Source organism: Leptodactylus fuscus, unplaced genomic scaffold, assembly GCF_031893055.1.
Source record: "Leptodactylus fuscus isolate aLepFus1 unplaced genomic scaffold, aLepFus1.hap2 HAP2_SCAFFOLD_144, whole genome shotgun sequence".
Lineage (NCBI taxonomy): Eukaryota > Metazoa > Chordata > Amphibia > Anura > Leptodactylidae > Leptodactylus > Leptodactylus fuscus.
Genome location: NW_027440166.1, coordinates 151023 through 167072, shown reverse-complemented (window position 1 = coordinate 167072; position 16050 = coordinate 151023). Strand labels below are relative to the sequence as shown.

The 16050-nt window shown below is 48.8% G+C and overlaps 1 protein-coding gene across 1 annotated transcript in view; it reads left to right on the top strand.

Annotated features, from left to right (window-relative positions):
* The window catches only part of ACAP1 (ArfGAP with coiled-coil, ankyrin repeat and PH domains 1), a 157585-nt gene that overhangs the window by 12190 nt on the left and 129345 nt on the right, over nucleotides 1–16050 (top strand). The window contains exons 4-9 of the mRNA XM_075261477.1: nucleotides 2884–2937; nucleotides 3064–3122; nucleotides 4096–4279; nucleotides 4419–4463; nucleotides 6426–6521; nucleotides 12761–12835. Of these exons, the coding sequence (XP_075117578.1) occupies nucleotides 2884–2937; nucleotides 3064–3122; nucleotides 4096–4279; nucleotides 4419–4463; nucleotides 6426–6521; nucleotides 12761–12835 (513 nt within the window). The remainder of the gene's footprint in view (nucleotides 1–2883; nucleotides 2938–3063; nucleotides 3123–4095; nucleotides 4280–4418; nucleotides 4464–6425; nucleotides 6522–12760; nucleotides 12836–16050) is intronic.

Here is a 16050-nt window from a genome sequence, read left to right as displayed (position 1 = left end):
TGTGAGGACCATGGTGCTTGGTCAGGGAGATGATGTGAAGGAGTGGTGCACGGGCAGTGTGATGATGATGATGTGAGGACCATGGTGCTTGGTCAGGGAGATGATGTGAAGGAGTGGTGCACGGGCAGTGTGATGATGATGATGTGAGGACCATGGTGCTTGGTCAGGGAGATGATGTGAAGGAGTGGTGCACGGGCAGTGTGATGATGATGTGAGGACCATGGTGCTTGGTCAGGGAGATGATGTGAAGGAGTGGTGCACGGGCAGTGTGATGATGATGATGTGAGGACCATGGTGCTTGGTCAGGGAGATGATGTGAAGGAGTGGTGCACGGGCAGTGTGATGATGATGATGTGAGGACCATGGTGCTTGGTCAGGGAGATGATGTGAAGGAGTGGTGCACGGGCAGTGTGATGATGATGATGTGAGGACCGTGGTGCTTGGTCAGGGAGATGATGTGAAGGAGTGGTGCACGGGCAGTGTGATGATGATGATGTGAGGACCGTGGTGCTTGGTCAGGGAGATGATGTGAAGGAGTGGTGCACGGGCAGTGTGATGATGATGATGTGAGGACCGTGGTGCTTGGTCAGGGAGATGATGTGAAGGAGTGGTGCACGGGCAGTGTGATGATGATGATGTGAGGACCGTGGTGCTTGGTCAGGGAGATGATGTGAAGGAGTGGTGCACGGGCAGTGTGATGATGATGATGTGAGGACCATGGTGCTTGGTCAGGGAGATGATGTGAAGGAGTGGTGCACGGGCAGTGTGATGATGATGATGTGAGGACCATGGTGCTTGGTCAGGGAGATGATGTGAAGGAGTGGTGCACGGGCAGTGTGATGATGATGATGTGAGGACCATGGTGCTTGGTCAGGGAGATGATGTGAAGGAGTGGTGCACGGGCAGTGTGATGATGATGTGAGGACCATGGTGCTTGATCAGGGAGATGATGTGAAGGAGTGGTGCACGGGCAGTGTGATGATGATGATGTGAGGACCATGGTGCTTGGTCAGGGAGATGATGTGAAGGAGTGGTGCACGGGCAGTGTGATGATGATGATGTGAGGACCATGGTGCTTGGTCAGGGAGATGATGTGAAGGAGTGGTGCACGGGCAGTGTGATGATGATGTGAGGACCATGGTGCTTGATCAGGGAGATGATGTGAAGGAGTGGTGCACGGGCAGTGTGATGATGATGTGAGGACCATGGTGCTTGGTCAGGGAGATGATGTGAAGGAGTGGTGCACGGGCAGTGTGATGATGATGATGTGAGGACCATGGTGCTTGGTCAGGGAGATGATGTGAAGGAGTGGTGCACGGGCAGTGTGATGATGATGATGTGAGGACCATGGTGCTTGGTCAGGGAGATGATGTGTTGAGGACCGCAGAGCTTGGTCAGAGAGTTCATGATGTGTGGATTATGGCACTTGGTCAAGTATATGATAAATATGTATATGTCGCTGGGAAATGATGAAACTAGACATTTGATCAAATCCCGGAAGATGTTAAAATAACAAGTCTGTGGGGTCATTTCCCTAAAGAAAGTCTCTGATTTGATGAAATCCCTGAAGTGTTTTAGTGAAGTGATGAAATAATCTTATGTAGATATGAGAAGTATTTCTCTAGTAGCGCGGCGTTATTACATGTAGAGCCGGAGATACAACAATAGTCAGTGAAACACAAATTATTTATTCAAAACTAATTCACAAAAGAAATCATTACTTAAGCTGATATTTATTAGTCCCTCCTTCCAGAACATCGTCGTGTTTTCCCATACTAGTCCAGTGTCTGTGCCCGCTGTAGTCTACGGTAAGTAGTTGTGGCTGTCTGTAATTTGTCCAATGACTGTGACGCTTCTTCTCTCCTTTCACGAGTCCACAAAGGTTTTATCTGCCGCTTGTTCACTTCCTGATAGTTTCATTAAACTCTTCTTCAGATACAAATTCGCTCAGAGTTAGATTTTTTTTTTCTATATCTGAACGCATTTTTTTGTGTTCGTCACATCAGAAGCGTGGCGCGCTGGCCGGCACAGACGATGAAGAGGACGGTGAGGTAAAGAGGGAGAGGTAACAAGCAAAACATAGAACAGGAACAGTGCGAGTCCTGACTTGTGTCATTTCATCGTTTCACTAAAACACTTCCAGGATTTAATCTCTAGTTTCATCATTTCCCTGCGACATATATAAGTAAGGTGTTCGTTCAGTATGGTGATGGTGTGAGGACAACTTGCTTGGATAAAGTGATGATGATGATGATGTGAGGACTGTGGTGTATGGTCAGGATGATGTTGATGGAAGGACCGTGGTACTTGGTCAAGTTGATAATAAATACAGTATGGGTGGGCCATGGTGCTCGCTCCAGGTGATGATGATGTGAGTTCCATGTTGCTTGGTTAGGATGATAATGGTGATGGTGCTTGGTCAGGATGAGGATGATAGTGATGTGAGGACCATGGTGCTTGGTCAGAGTAATGATGATGTGAGGACCATGATACTTGGTGAGAATGATGATGAGGTGCTGATGAAAGTGTTCAATCAGGATGATGTTGATGGGAGGAAGGTGCTTGGTCAGGATGATATGATAATGATGTGAGGACCACGGTGCTTGGTCAGGATGATGGTGATGGGAGGACCATGGTGCTTGGTCAAGGCAATGATGATGTGAGGACCATGGTGCTTGGGCAGAATGATGATGAGATGAGGACCATGGTGTTTGAACTGGATGATGATGCTGTAAGGCCCACAGAGTTTGGTCAGGATGATGTTGATATTAGGACTGTGGTGTTTGGGTAGGATTACGATCATATGAGGACCCTGGTCAGGATGATGATGATGTTCTCCATTACTTCTTAGCTAATAGCTTCTTCTGATGTTTCTTATAATAGGAATGTCTGGATAAGTTCTCTGAGGGACTGAATAGAATCCTAGACAATCACATGGTGAGATGATCTAATTCTCCTCCTGTCCTGATTCTCTCCTCTGCTACTTTCCTAATGTCCTGGTGAATGTATTGTTATGCTGAACTCTTCATCTTGCCTGTGTAACCTTCTTCTCCATACCTGTAGGAACTCTTGGACTCCATCCAGCAAAGCTTCAGACAGAAACTGCAGCACCTGCTGAAAGAGTAAGGCCCCTTCATCTCCAGCCATGGTTCTCTCCTCCTGAAGATCATGGGCCCCGATGCAATGTCTGTGACTGGGCCCCTCAACTAGAGCACTTCATTTATAGTCCAGAACAAAGGGCAGCTTCAGAGTGTGGGTCAGAGTTGCCCCCTGTGGTTACCCCCCCCCCCCCCCTCCCCTTGCTTTGTATCTTGAGTTTGCTTCCCTCTTCTCCATGGTCAGGAGTTCCAGGCTGGTGACTGTCATGAAGATGTGAGGTTGGCTGTGGCCTGGTTCACGAGACCTGTGTACTGCAGATCACAATGATCAGATCCAGACAAACTGATGTTGTATGATAAGCTGTCCAGCTGGGACTCCATGATTGCAGGGGGCTATGGTAGGGGGAGCAGCAAAAACAGGGGATATTTACTGAGAAACACACCCCATAAAGGAGTTGGGCACAGAGACAGAACTTTTATACTCTGGGCCCCAGTGCAAAATCTGTAATGGGGCCCCTACCTACCTTTTACCATGTAAAATAGTGCTCTATCTTATGTGTCGGGGAGATCATTGGGGCCCATTCAGGATCCTGGCTCAGTAGGGACTTCTACCACTCCAGCCCCTACAGCTACACCCTAGGATGGACACCAATTGTAATCCCAAGCACTAATGGTCACAAGCTCCATATCCCGCAGACAGAAACCTCCATAAATTGCAGATCCCTAAAGCCATCCTGATCTATATCTCACCTTATCTCCAGTCACATCTAGAGCTGCAGACAATCACAATTCTGCTGTCCTGTCACATCTTCTAGTCCAGTCACATCCAGAGCTGTAGTCCCATCCTGTAGATATCTAGTGGGATGAGACATGTGGTCAGGTGGAGCAGTGTGCACAGGACTTGAGTGACGCTCTCCACTCCCCAACGCTCTTCTGGTACAATCTTCTCTCTCTGTCTCCTCTTGAAGCTTCAGTCAATATCTGTCTCACTTCTCAGAGATCTGCGATCATTTCGAGACAGTCGCAAGGAGCTAGAGCGCTGCAGGGAGGGACTGGAGAGTGCACTTAGTCACAATGCAGAAATGTCTCGCAAAAAGGCGCAGGAAGTGCAGGAAGCCTCATCCGCCGTGCAGACGTCTCGCAAAGCGTTCAGAGAAAGAGTCTTGGATTATACACTGCAGGTGAGACGCCATGATGAGAGACATCATCTTATATCACGTGTCATGATGAGACTGCCACAGTTACATGTGACACCAGGTTCATAACGCTCTCTCAGTCTCACCGTGTCACCAGGAGCTTCTCCATTTTTATTTTTTTTAGATCAATGTCATCCAGGGGAAGAAGAAATTCGACATCCTGGAGTTTGTGAGTTTGGGGGCAGATTTGGTGTCTGGGCTGGTGGAGGGGAATCCAGGGCCCACCTTGGGACTCGTATAAAAGAGGGAAGCGATTTCACGTCTGATTGCTTGGTGTGCCGCATAGAAGAGGGATGGATTGTAGATTCAGCAGGGAGTATAGGGGCCAGCTGATCGGTAGGGGGCTAGGTGATTGATAAGGGGCCTAGTGATCGGTAGGGGGCCAGGTGATCGTTAAGAAGCCAGGTGATCGGTAGGGGGCCAGGTGATCGGTAGGGGCCAGCTGATCGGTAGGGGGCCAGGTGATCGGTAAGGAGCCAGGTGATCGGTAGGGGACTAGGTGATCGGTAGGGGGCCAGCTGATCAGTGACTGGCCAGGTGATCGGTAAGGGGCCAGTTGATCGGTAGGGGGCCAGCTGATCAGTAGGGGGCCTAGTGATCGGTAGGGGGCCAGGTGATCGTTAAGAAGCCAGGTGATCGGTAGGGGGCTAGGTGATCGGTAGGGGGCCAGTTGATCGGTAGGGGGCCAGTTGATCAGTAAGGGGCTAGGTGATCGGTAGGGGGCCAGGTGATCGGTAGGGGGCCAGCTGATCGGTAGGGGGCCAGCTGATCGGTAGGGGGCCAGCTGATCGGTAGGGGGCCAGCTGATCGGTAGGGGGCCAGCTGATCGGTAGGGGGCCAGGTGTTCGGTAGGGGGCCAGGTGGCTTGAAGATGGTGATCAGGGTTGGCTCTAGGTTTGTGTGGGCCCTTTGTGGCACAACTCAAGTCCCCGCTGCAAAAAAACACTGGAAATTGAGTGGATTGTTCTGTGGTAGAGCTGCGGCAATGGCTGTAGGTCATCCAGAACTGTCGCCTCTTGTAGTACAAAGCCTGTAGAGTGAGATCCGAAATGTCCCATTATGTCCCCATACAGTGTTACGACTCCCATATGCCCCGAAACCTTAATATGGCACCCTTTTTCCCCATACAATATAATGTCCCACTTATACTCCCATATCATATCCCCATGTAGTTCTATGGTCTGCTTATATCCCCATATAATCCCCACACCCCCTGCACCAGTCAGTGTATCCCCAGCCCCCCTTTCTGTCAGACCCCTTTGATGTCTTTGTTATCCTTAACATGTTAGTACATCTTTCACCCCATGTTACCCCATCTTTCACTGTCAGCTCCACTATCACCCTCTAAGTTACCATCCCCTTGTCAGATTTGGCACCCCCAAACCCCTACTACACTTCTACCTGTCAGTGCCCCATCACCCCCTTTGTTACCCTCTGCTTGTCAATATCAGACCACTTTCACCCCTCTATTACCTCCAAGCAGTGAATATTATACTCCAATGAATGTTAACCCCCCCCCCCATCAGTGTCAGTGCCCCCTTCTCCCGTCATGACCCTCAGGGTCTCCCCATCCTGCAAGCAATGAGTCATCACATCAATGTCCTGGCCCCCTTAGGGAGGGTTCACACAGTGTAACGTGCCACGTGATGTGGCACGTCTACGCCACGGGACCCTTTGCGGGCCGTACACGCTCCCATTGATTTCAATGGGAGCGGGGATTGTATGTGCCGCGCTAGTTTGCGGCCGTGATGTTGCACGCAAAGGGTCCCGCGGCGTAGACGTGCCACATCACTCGGCACGTTACACCGTGTGAACCCTCCCTTACATCACAGAGCAGTGTATACAGTAGTAGGGGTAATTTTCTATGTCAGGGTTGGTGAGGGGGGGTGAAGAGTGATAAGTGAGAATAAGATCTGCGCTTATTGCTCAGCTTTATTAGCTGTATTGGTAAAAATTCTTATTGCAGAAACTGAGTGCCCCCCCCGGGCATTATGGGCCACCTGCCTAGGCATGCTGGTTACTGGTGCCAGCCCTGTCAATGATGGTCCTTAATGAAGAGGAGATCGCCAGGTACAGGGCAGTGAGGTCTTTGCCCCTGCGCTTCTGCTAATGTCTACTGCTTTCCTGACAGATGCTGCAGCTGATTGATGCTCAGGCGTGTTTCTTGGCACAGAGTCACATGGTGCTGCAAAATCTGGATGACTATCGGAAGGGCCTGGCTGCACAGGTGAGTCTGATGGAGAGGTATAGAAATATCCTGTAGATGATTCACCTGAGACCTATAGATGACAACATTGTCAGAAACTTGTGTTACTGTTTGGATAAGAACCTTGTGGTCCTATAGATGAGAACCTTTTAGTCTTATAGATGAGAACCTTGTGATCCTATAGATGAGAACCTTGTGGTCCTATAGATGAGAACCTTGTATTTCTATAGATGAGAACCTTCTAGCCTTATGGATGAAAACCTTGTGTTACTATAGATGAGAACCTTGTAGTCTTAAACATGTGAACCTTGTGGTCCTATAGGTGAGAACCTTGTAGTTCTATAGATGAGAACCTTGTAGTCCTATAGCTGAGAACCTTGTAGTCCTTCGGATGCAAACCTTGTGTTACTATAGATGAGAACCTTGTAAAGTCCTGGCTGGACAGATGAGTCTAATGGAAGGGTAAAGAAGTGTCCTGACCACCTACTGTTACTGTAGATGAAAACCTTGGAATCTTATGGATGAGAACCTTGTAGTCTTTTGGATGAGAACTTTGTAATCTTATAGATTAGAACCTTGTAATTGTATGGATGAGAACCTGTAGTCTGATGTATGATAACCTTGAAAGGGCCTGACTGTCCTGTAGACTCTAATAGAGAGGTATAGAAGTGTCCCAAAGATGATTCACCTAAGATCTATAGATGGCAAAATTGTGAGAACCTTGTGTTACCATAGATGAGAACCTTGTAGTCTTTTAGTCTTATGTCAAACAAAAGCTGTAGTTCTATAGATGATAGCATTGTAATCTCATGGATGAGAACCTTGTAGTCCTAAACATGTGAACCTTGTAGACCTATAGATGAGAACTTGTAGTTTTATGGATGATAATCTTATTTTACTATAAATGAGAATCTTGTAGTCTAATTTGTCAGAACCTTGAAGTCCTATGGATGTGAACTTTATAATTTTATAGAATAGAACTTTGTAGTCTTATAGATGAGATCCCTGTAGTCCTATTGATGAGAACCTTGTAGTTTAATGGATGATATTCGTATTTTACTATAGATGATAACCGTGTAATCTCATGAATCAGATTCTTGTAGTCCTACAGGTAAGATCCTTTTAATCTTATGGCTGAGATCTTTGTAGTCTTATAGATGAGAACTTTGTAGTCTTATGGATGTGAGCCGTGGAAGGGCCTGGCTGCACAGTTAAGTCTAATGGTGGTGTGTACAAGTGTCCAGAAGACTATTCCCCTGAGACCTATCACCAGAACCTTGTAGTCTTATGGAAAAGAAACTTGTAATACTATAGATGAGAAACTAGTAGTTTTATGGATGACAATCTTATTTTACTATAGATAAGATAAGATAAGATAATCCTTTAATAGTCCCACATTGGGGAAATTTCAGTATGTTACAGCAGCCTAGCAATACAGATACAGGATAATACACAGGAATATATTACAGGACACACATGAGCTGAGAAGAGAAGATATACTAGGAGTCCATAGCAGCTAAGGAACAGAAGAAGAAAGAAGGAAGACTTCATAGTCATAATCATTAGTTCTCGGCGCGGAGTGTCTTCGCTTGGTCTGATGTAGATTATACAGCCTGGTCACGAAGGAAGGACTTCCGATAGCTCCTTCTCACACTTGGGGTGAAGCAGACGGTCACTTACAGTGCTGCCAAGTGCCATCAAGGTCCCATAGATGGGGTGGGATTTGTTCTCCCGCATGGAGGTCACCAAGGACAGTGTGCTTCTGTCACCCACCACCTGTACTGGGTCCAGGGGGGCCCCCAGGACAGAGCTATCCCTTCTGATCAGCCTGTCAAGTCTATTTCTGTCCCTGGTTGATATACTGCTCCCCCAGCAGGCCACACCGAAAAAGATGGCTGAAGCAACCACAGAGTTGAAAAAGGCCCTAAGAAGTGTCCCCTGGACTCCGAAGGCCCTCAGCCTCCTGAGCAGGTAGAGTCTGCTGTGGCCCTTTCTGTGTAGCGCCTCCAGGTGATCAGCCCAGTTTAGTTTATTGTTGAGGAGCACACCCAGATACTTATAAGTCCTGACTATCTCAATACATGTCCCTTGGATCTCCACCGGGGTCGGAGCACTTCTCCGATTACTAAAGTCCACCACCATCTCCTTGGTCTTCCCAGCATTAATCCTGAGGTGGTTCTGCTGGCACCATTCAACAAAATCCCGGTTTAAGTCTCTGTATTCCCTATCGTCGCCATCAGTGATAAGGCCGACTATAGCAGAGTTATCGGAGGACTTCTGTAGGTAACAGCTGGATGAGTTGTGCCTAAAGTCAGCAGTGTACAGTGTGACCAGGGGCGAGAACTGTACCTTGTGGTGCCCCCGTACTACAGATCACAGTGTCAGACACACAGTCCTGGGCTCTCACATACTGAGGGCGGGTTGTCAGGTAGTCTAGGATCCAGTAGGACAGGTGATGGTCCCTCCACCAAGGTCCAGCTTCTCCCTCAGTAGTCCTGGGCTCTCACATACTGAGGGCGGGTTGTCAGGTAGTCTAGGATCCAGTAGGACAGGTGATGGTCCCTCCACCAAGGTCCAGCTTCTCCCTCAGTAGTCCCGGGCTCTCACATACTGAGGGCGGGTTGTCAGGTAGTCTAGGATCCAGTAGGACCGGTGATGGTCCACACCACCAAGGTCCAGCTTCTCCCTCAGTAGCCCTGGCTGAATGGTAGTAAAAGCTCCGGAGAAATCACAGGACATTATTCTCACAGTGTTCCTGGGTTTCTTCAGGTGAGAGAGAGCTCTGTGAAGAAGGTGGATGATGGCGTCATCTACCCCAATGCCCGGCCGATAGGCAAACTGGAGGGGGTCCAGAGCGGAGCTCACTAGGGGGCGTAGGTGTGTCAGGACCAGTCTCTCTAGGACAGCGGTTCTCAACCTGTGGGTCGCGACCCCGGCGGGGGTCGAACGACCAAAACACAGGGGTTGGCTAAAGCCATCGGAGAATACATATTTCCGATGGCTTTAGCCGCTAAGAAACCGCGTTACCTTTTGCTGCAGGGAAGATCCTAGTGGGCTGAAGGACCTGTGATGATGTCATGACCATGTGATCGGACTCTGGTGTGGGCGGAGCTATTCAGTACAGTGCCAAGTTACACAGGAAGAGAAGGCTGCAGTGAATGGAGAGTGGAAAGTAAGATGGAGGGAAGAGACAGCATGTGTAAGCAAGGGGGGAAGGGGAGTTCAGGCTGTGTGTGAGTATGATAGAGGGGTTCAGGCTGTGTGTGAGCAAGATGGGGGGGTGTTTCAGGCTGTGTGTGAGCATGATAGGGGGTTCAGGCTGTGTGTGAGCATGATAGAGGGGTGTTTCAGGGTTTGTGTGAGCATGATAGGGGGTTCAGGCTGTGTGTGAGAATAATAGTGGGGTTCAGGCTGTGTGTGAGCAAGATGGGGGAAAGGTAAGTTTAATGTGTACACTGAGGTGGAACGTGAAACTGGGGGCAGAGATGGAGGAGACATGAATCTGGGGGCAGAGATGGAGGAGACATGAATCTGGGGGCAGAGATGGAGGAGACATGAATCTGGGGGCAGAGATGGAGGGGACATGAATCTAGGGGCAGAGATGGGGGACATGAATCTGGGGGCAGAGATGGAGGAGACCTGAATCTGGGGGCAGAGATGGAGGGGACATGAATCTGGGGGCAGAGATGGAGGGGACATGAATCTGGGGGCAGAGATGGAGGGGACATGAATCTGGGGGCAGAGATGGAGAGGGGACATGAATCTGGGGGCAGAGATGGAGGGGACATGAAACTGGAGGCAAAGATGGAGGGGACATGAACCTGGGGGCAGAGATGGGGGGACATGAATCTGGGGGCAGAGATGGAGGGGACATGAATCTGGGGGCAGAGATGGAGGGACATGAATCTGGGGGCAGAGATGGAGAGGGGACATGAATCTGGGGGCAGAGATGGAGGGGACATGAAACTGGAGGCAAAGATGGAGGGGACATGAATCTGGGGGCAGAGATGGAGGGGACATGAATCTGGGGGCAGAGATGGAGGGGACATGAATCTGGGGGCAGAGATGGAGAGGGGACATGAATCTGGGGGCAGAGATGGAGGGACATGAATCTGGGGGCAGAGATGGAGGGGACATGAATCTGGGGGCAGAGATGGAGGGGACATGAATCTGGGGGCAGAGATGGAGGGGACATGAATCTGGGGGCAGAGATGGAGGGGACATGAATCTGGGGGCAGAGATGGAGGGGACATGAATCTGGGGGCAGAGATGGGGGGACATGAATCTGGGGGCAGAGATGGGGGGACATGAATCTGGGGGCAGAGATGGAGGGGACATGAAACTGGAGGCAAAGATGGAGGGGACATGAATCTGGGGGCAGAGATGGAGGGGACATGAATCTGGGGGCAGAGATGGGGGAACATGAATCTGGGGGCAGAGCTTTTATGATTAATCACTATGTTTAAATTATGTTTGATTTGTAGCAATGAGAATACATAATACATATCAGGTATTTACATTCTGAATCATAACTGTAGCAAAATTAAGGCCGTTCACACGGGCACAGAGGGGGCAGATTATGGCGCGAAATCCACGTCATAATCCGCCCCCTCACAATGGAGGTCTATTTAGGCCGCCAGGCTTGTGTTTTGCGTGAGTGGCATGTTGCCGCTCACGGAAAAAAAAAAAGCGGGCTGCCCTTTCTCCGACAGCAACCTCCGGAGTCGGCCCATTAATTTGAGCCAACTCCGGGGGGGAAGCCGCGACAGTCGTGGCAAGCGTGTTTTGACCCGAGAGTGACACGGTTCCCCGCGTCACTCTCAGTGCCTAAATCCGCTATACCGCCCCCTGTGTGAACTAGCTCTTACAGTTATGAAGTAGCCACCAAAATTATTTTTTGTTTTGGGGTCACCGCAACATGAGGAACTGTATTGCGGGGTCACGGCATTAGAAAGGTTGAGAACCACTGCTCTAGGACCTTTATCAGGTGGGATGTCAGTGCTACAGGTCGGTAGTCATTGTAGTCCATCGGGTTGGGTTTCTTTGGGACTGGTACCACACAAGATGTTTTCCACAGTTGAGGTACCACTCCCAGCTTTAGACTTGTTAAATATCTTGTATTTGCCGGTGAGACTTGTATCCACTGTTAAATATCCGTACCTAGCCTTGAAATTGTGGGATAGACTTGTGTCACGTGTTGAAGGCCTTATCCACGATAGGAAGAAGTCAGCTTGTTATAAAACAGTGTAGAGGTTTATTAATATCTTGAAGGAAAACACAGGAACAGGGAAAATGTCCAAAGAACACAAATATCAGTTAATTGTCAATAGCTTACATCTTCAGAGAAGTTAAATCATCTGGATATCTTGTAGTTACAGCTTGGTTCATGCTTGTCATCTGGTTGGTGGACTTGGGATATTCACGACATCTTGTCCAGGATGACAGAGAGGGATGGCAGACAGACCTGCCATAGATTCCCCATGGATCCCCCTCATGGATGACGACCACGACGTGTGTGTCTGTCACTCATTTATGTTCATGAGAGTGGGTGTTACCTTCCATGTTACAGCTATGTAGGGAGATTTCTAAAATGGTGTACTCTAACCGCACCCATGTACCCAAAATACAACAGATATGATGTCAGTAGAGTGTTAACCCCATGTCTGCTAGAGAATATTGTAAATATATAATATTTAACAAGACTCATATTGTATATGTGCGTAATAATACCACACAGCTGGTCTCCGCACATTTTAAGAACCATTGCGCTTAAACCATCAGGTCCTCTGGCCTTGTCTGCTTTAATCCTCTTGATTTCCCTACACACTTGAGACTCCTTGAGGATCAGATAGCCAGATTGCAATTTACTGCCTGTTGATAGGGGTTGGGTCTTGGTGTGTGAGACAATAACATTGTAATCTCATGGATGAGAACCTTATAGTCCTGCTGATGAGATCCTTGTAATTTTATTGAGGGAAACCTTGTAGTCTTATGAATGAGAACCTTGTAGCCCTTTGGATGAGAACTTTGTAGTTCCATGGATGTTAAGCTTGTAGTCATGTAGTTGAGATCATTGAAGTCCTAGGGATGAGAACCCTGTATTGCTATGGATGGGAACTCTTGATTTCTGTGGATAGGAACCTTGTAAGCTTAAATTTTCAGACTGTATATGGATACAGACAATACCTTTTTCATATCACATAAGTCAGTGACCTCAGCCATGTGGAAGCCTTTGTACACTTTGTTCTATGTATGTGCAGGTACATCAGAAAGTCCTGGAAGGAGCTCGAGAGCACAGAGATTTGGAGCAGAAGCTTATCAGCATGAAGCACAAAGTAAGTGCCACAAAACCAGAACCTTCATATTAAACATATGGGGAGAGGTACTGCTGCATTTATGGAGGGAGGCCTAATGTGACTACCTGGGGTAAAGTATGGAGGGGCAACAGAGTGACTTTGGAGGAAAGAGAGGAAGGCACTGCTGTGAATACAGATGAGGTTGTACTCAATAGCAAGGACATTGCTGTGACTACTGGACACAATAGTGGGGGTACTGCTATGACTACTGGACACCGCAGTGAGGATACTGCTATGACTACTGGACACAACAGTGGGGGTACTGCTATGACTACTGGACACAATAGTGAGGATACTGCTACGACTACTGGACACAATAGTGAGGATACTGCTATGACTACTGGACACAATAGTGAGGATACTGCTATGACTACTGGACACAATAGTGAGGATACTGCTATGACTACTGGAAATAAAAGTGAGGTTACTGCTACGACTACTGGACACAATAGTGAGGATACTGCTATGACTACTGGACACAATAGTGAGGATACTGCTATGACTACTGGACACAATAGTGAGGATACTGCTATGACTACTGGACACAATAGTGAGGATACTGCTATGACTACTGGACACAATAGTGAGGATACTGCTATGACTACTGGACACAATAGTGAGGATACTGCTATGACTACTGGAAATAAAAGTGAGGTTACTGCTACGACTACTGGACACAATGGTGAGGATACTGCTATGACTACTGGACACAATAGTGAGGATACTGCTTGTCACGGGATGGTTAGAGTCTATACTATAGGCAATGTGTAATATATATTTCATGTGGAATGTATTCTCTAACCTGTTGTAAACATCAGTGTGTAGTTGGCTGATTCGGGTCTAGTGTGTTAGCACATTGTATGCAAATCCCTCTAACTAGTGAGGACCAGTGAGGACAATGGGTGGAGATAATCTGATCAGTGTCTCCAAGAAGATGTTGGACTGTGCATTGTTCAAAAGAGACAGGGAGTCTGCTCTCCTTGGTATAGGTGAGGGGGGAAGGATCTGTGACTCAGCCCTTCCCACCCACAGATAGAGGAAGTAACAGCTTAGTATATAGTTGTAGCTAGCAGTTAGTATGTGTTAGCCGGCCTGTGCACAGCTCTGCAGAGAGCCAGGATATAGTTACAGGACCAAGGAACCAAAGTTATCATTGGATTGTGACTTCTGTGGACTTATTGTTATTACGGTTGATGTGACCGCTGCCGGCTACTAACTTTGTGGATTACAATAAATTGCTGTTGTCTCCCGACCTCTTGCGTCCGTGTTGATTCAAAAGACCATCCGGAGGAAGACGTATACCTTTGCTCCGTGACAACTGGTTGGCAGTGGTGGGATCAACAGCGGACAGCGAGATGGACTACAGCAGCCCAGCGATTAATGGAGCCACAACCTCAGAATACAGGAACTGGACTATGGCAAGTCTACAAGTAAGGGCCCGGGAACTAAACCTGAGTTACCAGGGAAGAACGAAAGATCAACTGATCGAGGCACTGGAGGAGATGACCCTGCAAAGCGACCATGAGGAGGGCTGCCCCCAGGAGACTGGAGAGATACAGGAGTGGCAGGTACAGACCCAAAAGAGCAGATGGGTTGTTTTGTATGAGGAGGAATTGGCAGTGCTGGGGCTAGGAGCAACTGCAGAGCAAAGGAGTAGAGCATTACAGAGGGCTCAGGAAACGGAGAAGGAGGAACAGAGAATGGCGCATGAAAAGGAAAGAATGGCGCATGAAATGCGAATGGCTGAGATAACTATGAGGAATTATAATCAAACGTCGACCCCCAGCCCAACAGTGAGAGAACCACCATATGTCTCCCATAAACACTTCAAGACCTTTGATGAAGCGGCTGGGGATGTTGATGGATATTTTCAGGACTTCGAACACCAGTGCCACCTGATGGAAGTCCCAGAGAAGGATTGGGTCCGGTATCTGGTGGGGCACCTACGAGATGGGGCTGCGGAAGCTCTCAGAGCCATGGACCCTAGTGATCAGCGGGACTATGAGGCCATTAAAAGAGCGGTGCAGAAGTATTATGCAGTCACTCCAGAGACCTACCGAGTTCAGTTCCGCTCTTTGTCTTACAATGGGGGAAGCTCCTTCCACATGTTCGCCCACAAGTTGAAGCAAGCATGCAAGCGCTGGCTAGAAGGAGAGGAGGCTGTCACAGTCGATAAGATCCTCCAAGTCATACTTAAGGAACAGTTCTTTTCCCAGTGCCCCGCTGAGATCCGTGAGTGGGTGCTGGAACGGAACCCAGCCACAGTTGAGCAAGCTGCTTCTCTTGCAGATGAGGGCCTGACCATCAAGCCGCAGTGGAAGAGGTTGTTTGCAGAGGAGCGGAAAACTACCACAGTCCGCCAGACACCCTTCAGCCAGCCACCCACCTTTCGTGCCCGGCCTCAGGATTACAATTCCCCCTCTACCCCTGTCCCAGCCCATCGGCCTCCAGCTATGAACAACCCTGTCCCTAGACAACGACCTACTGGAAGAATGCTAGAGCGCAGATGTTTTGGGTGCGGGCGGCCTGGACATTTGCAAGCTAGTTGCCCTGTTAACATGGGGGCACGGGCCACCGTGGCATCCCGGCCTATTCACTACCTGGGAACCACTCCTAGGACAGAAAGTTTGGCCCCATTTCCAGATGACTCCATGAATGACACATCTGTTCCACCTCCAGGGGTCTATGGGATTCAGCCTTCCGCCACACATCCCGCAAACCTTCAGAGGAAGCACTTGCAGGAGGTCCTACTGGATGGCCGAACAGTTGTTGGATTCCGGGACTCGGGAGCTTTCCTAACGGTAGCGGACCCCCGAGTTGTGCGACCCGAGGCCCTAGAGGAGGGTCCTGGCATTTCTATCAAGTTGGCAGGGGGTACTCAAAGACGTATTCCTAAAGCTACCGTGGAACTCGACTATGGTTATGGACCAAAACGATGCACAATTGGTGTGATGAGCGGGCTGCCGGCCGATGTTCTGTTAGGCAACGATGTTGGAAATCTACAGTGCCACTTTGTGGGAGCAGTGACCCGAAGCCAAGCTCAGGGAGAAGCCAACATGGATCCACCGGATTTTCTGACAGATGCCAGCCCTTCAACCCTACAACTTTACCATTCAGTACCGCCGAGGGAACCAACACCAGAACACAGATGGGTTATCCCGGCAGGAGGAAATATGAGCTATAGAGACTGATGT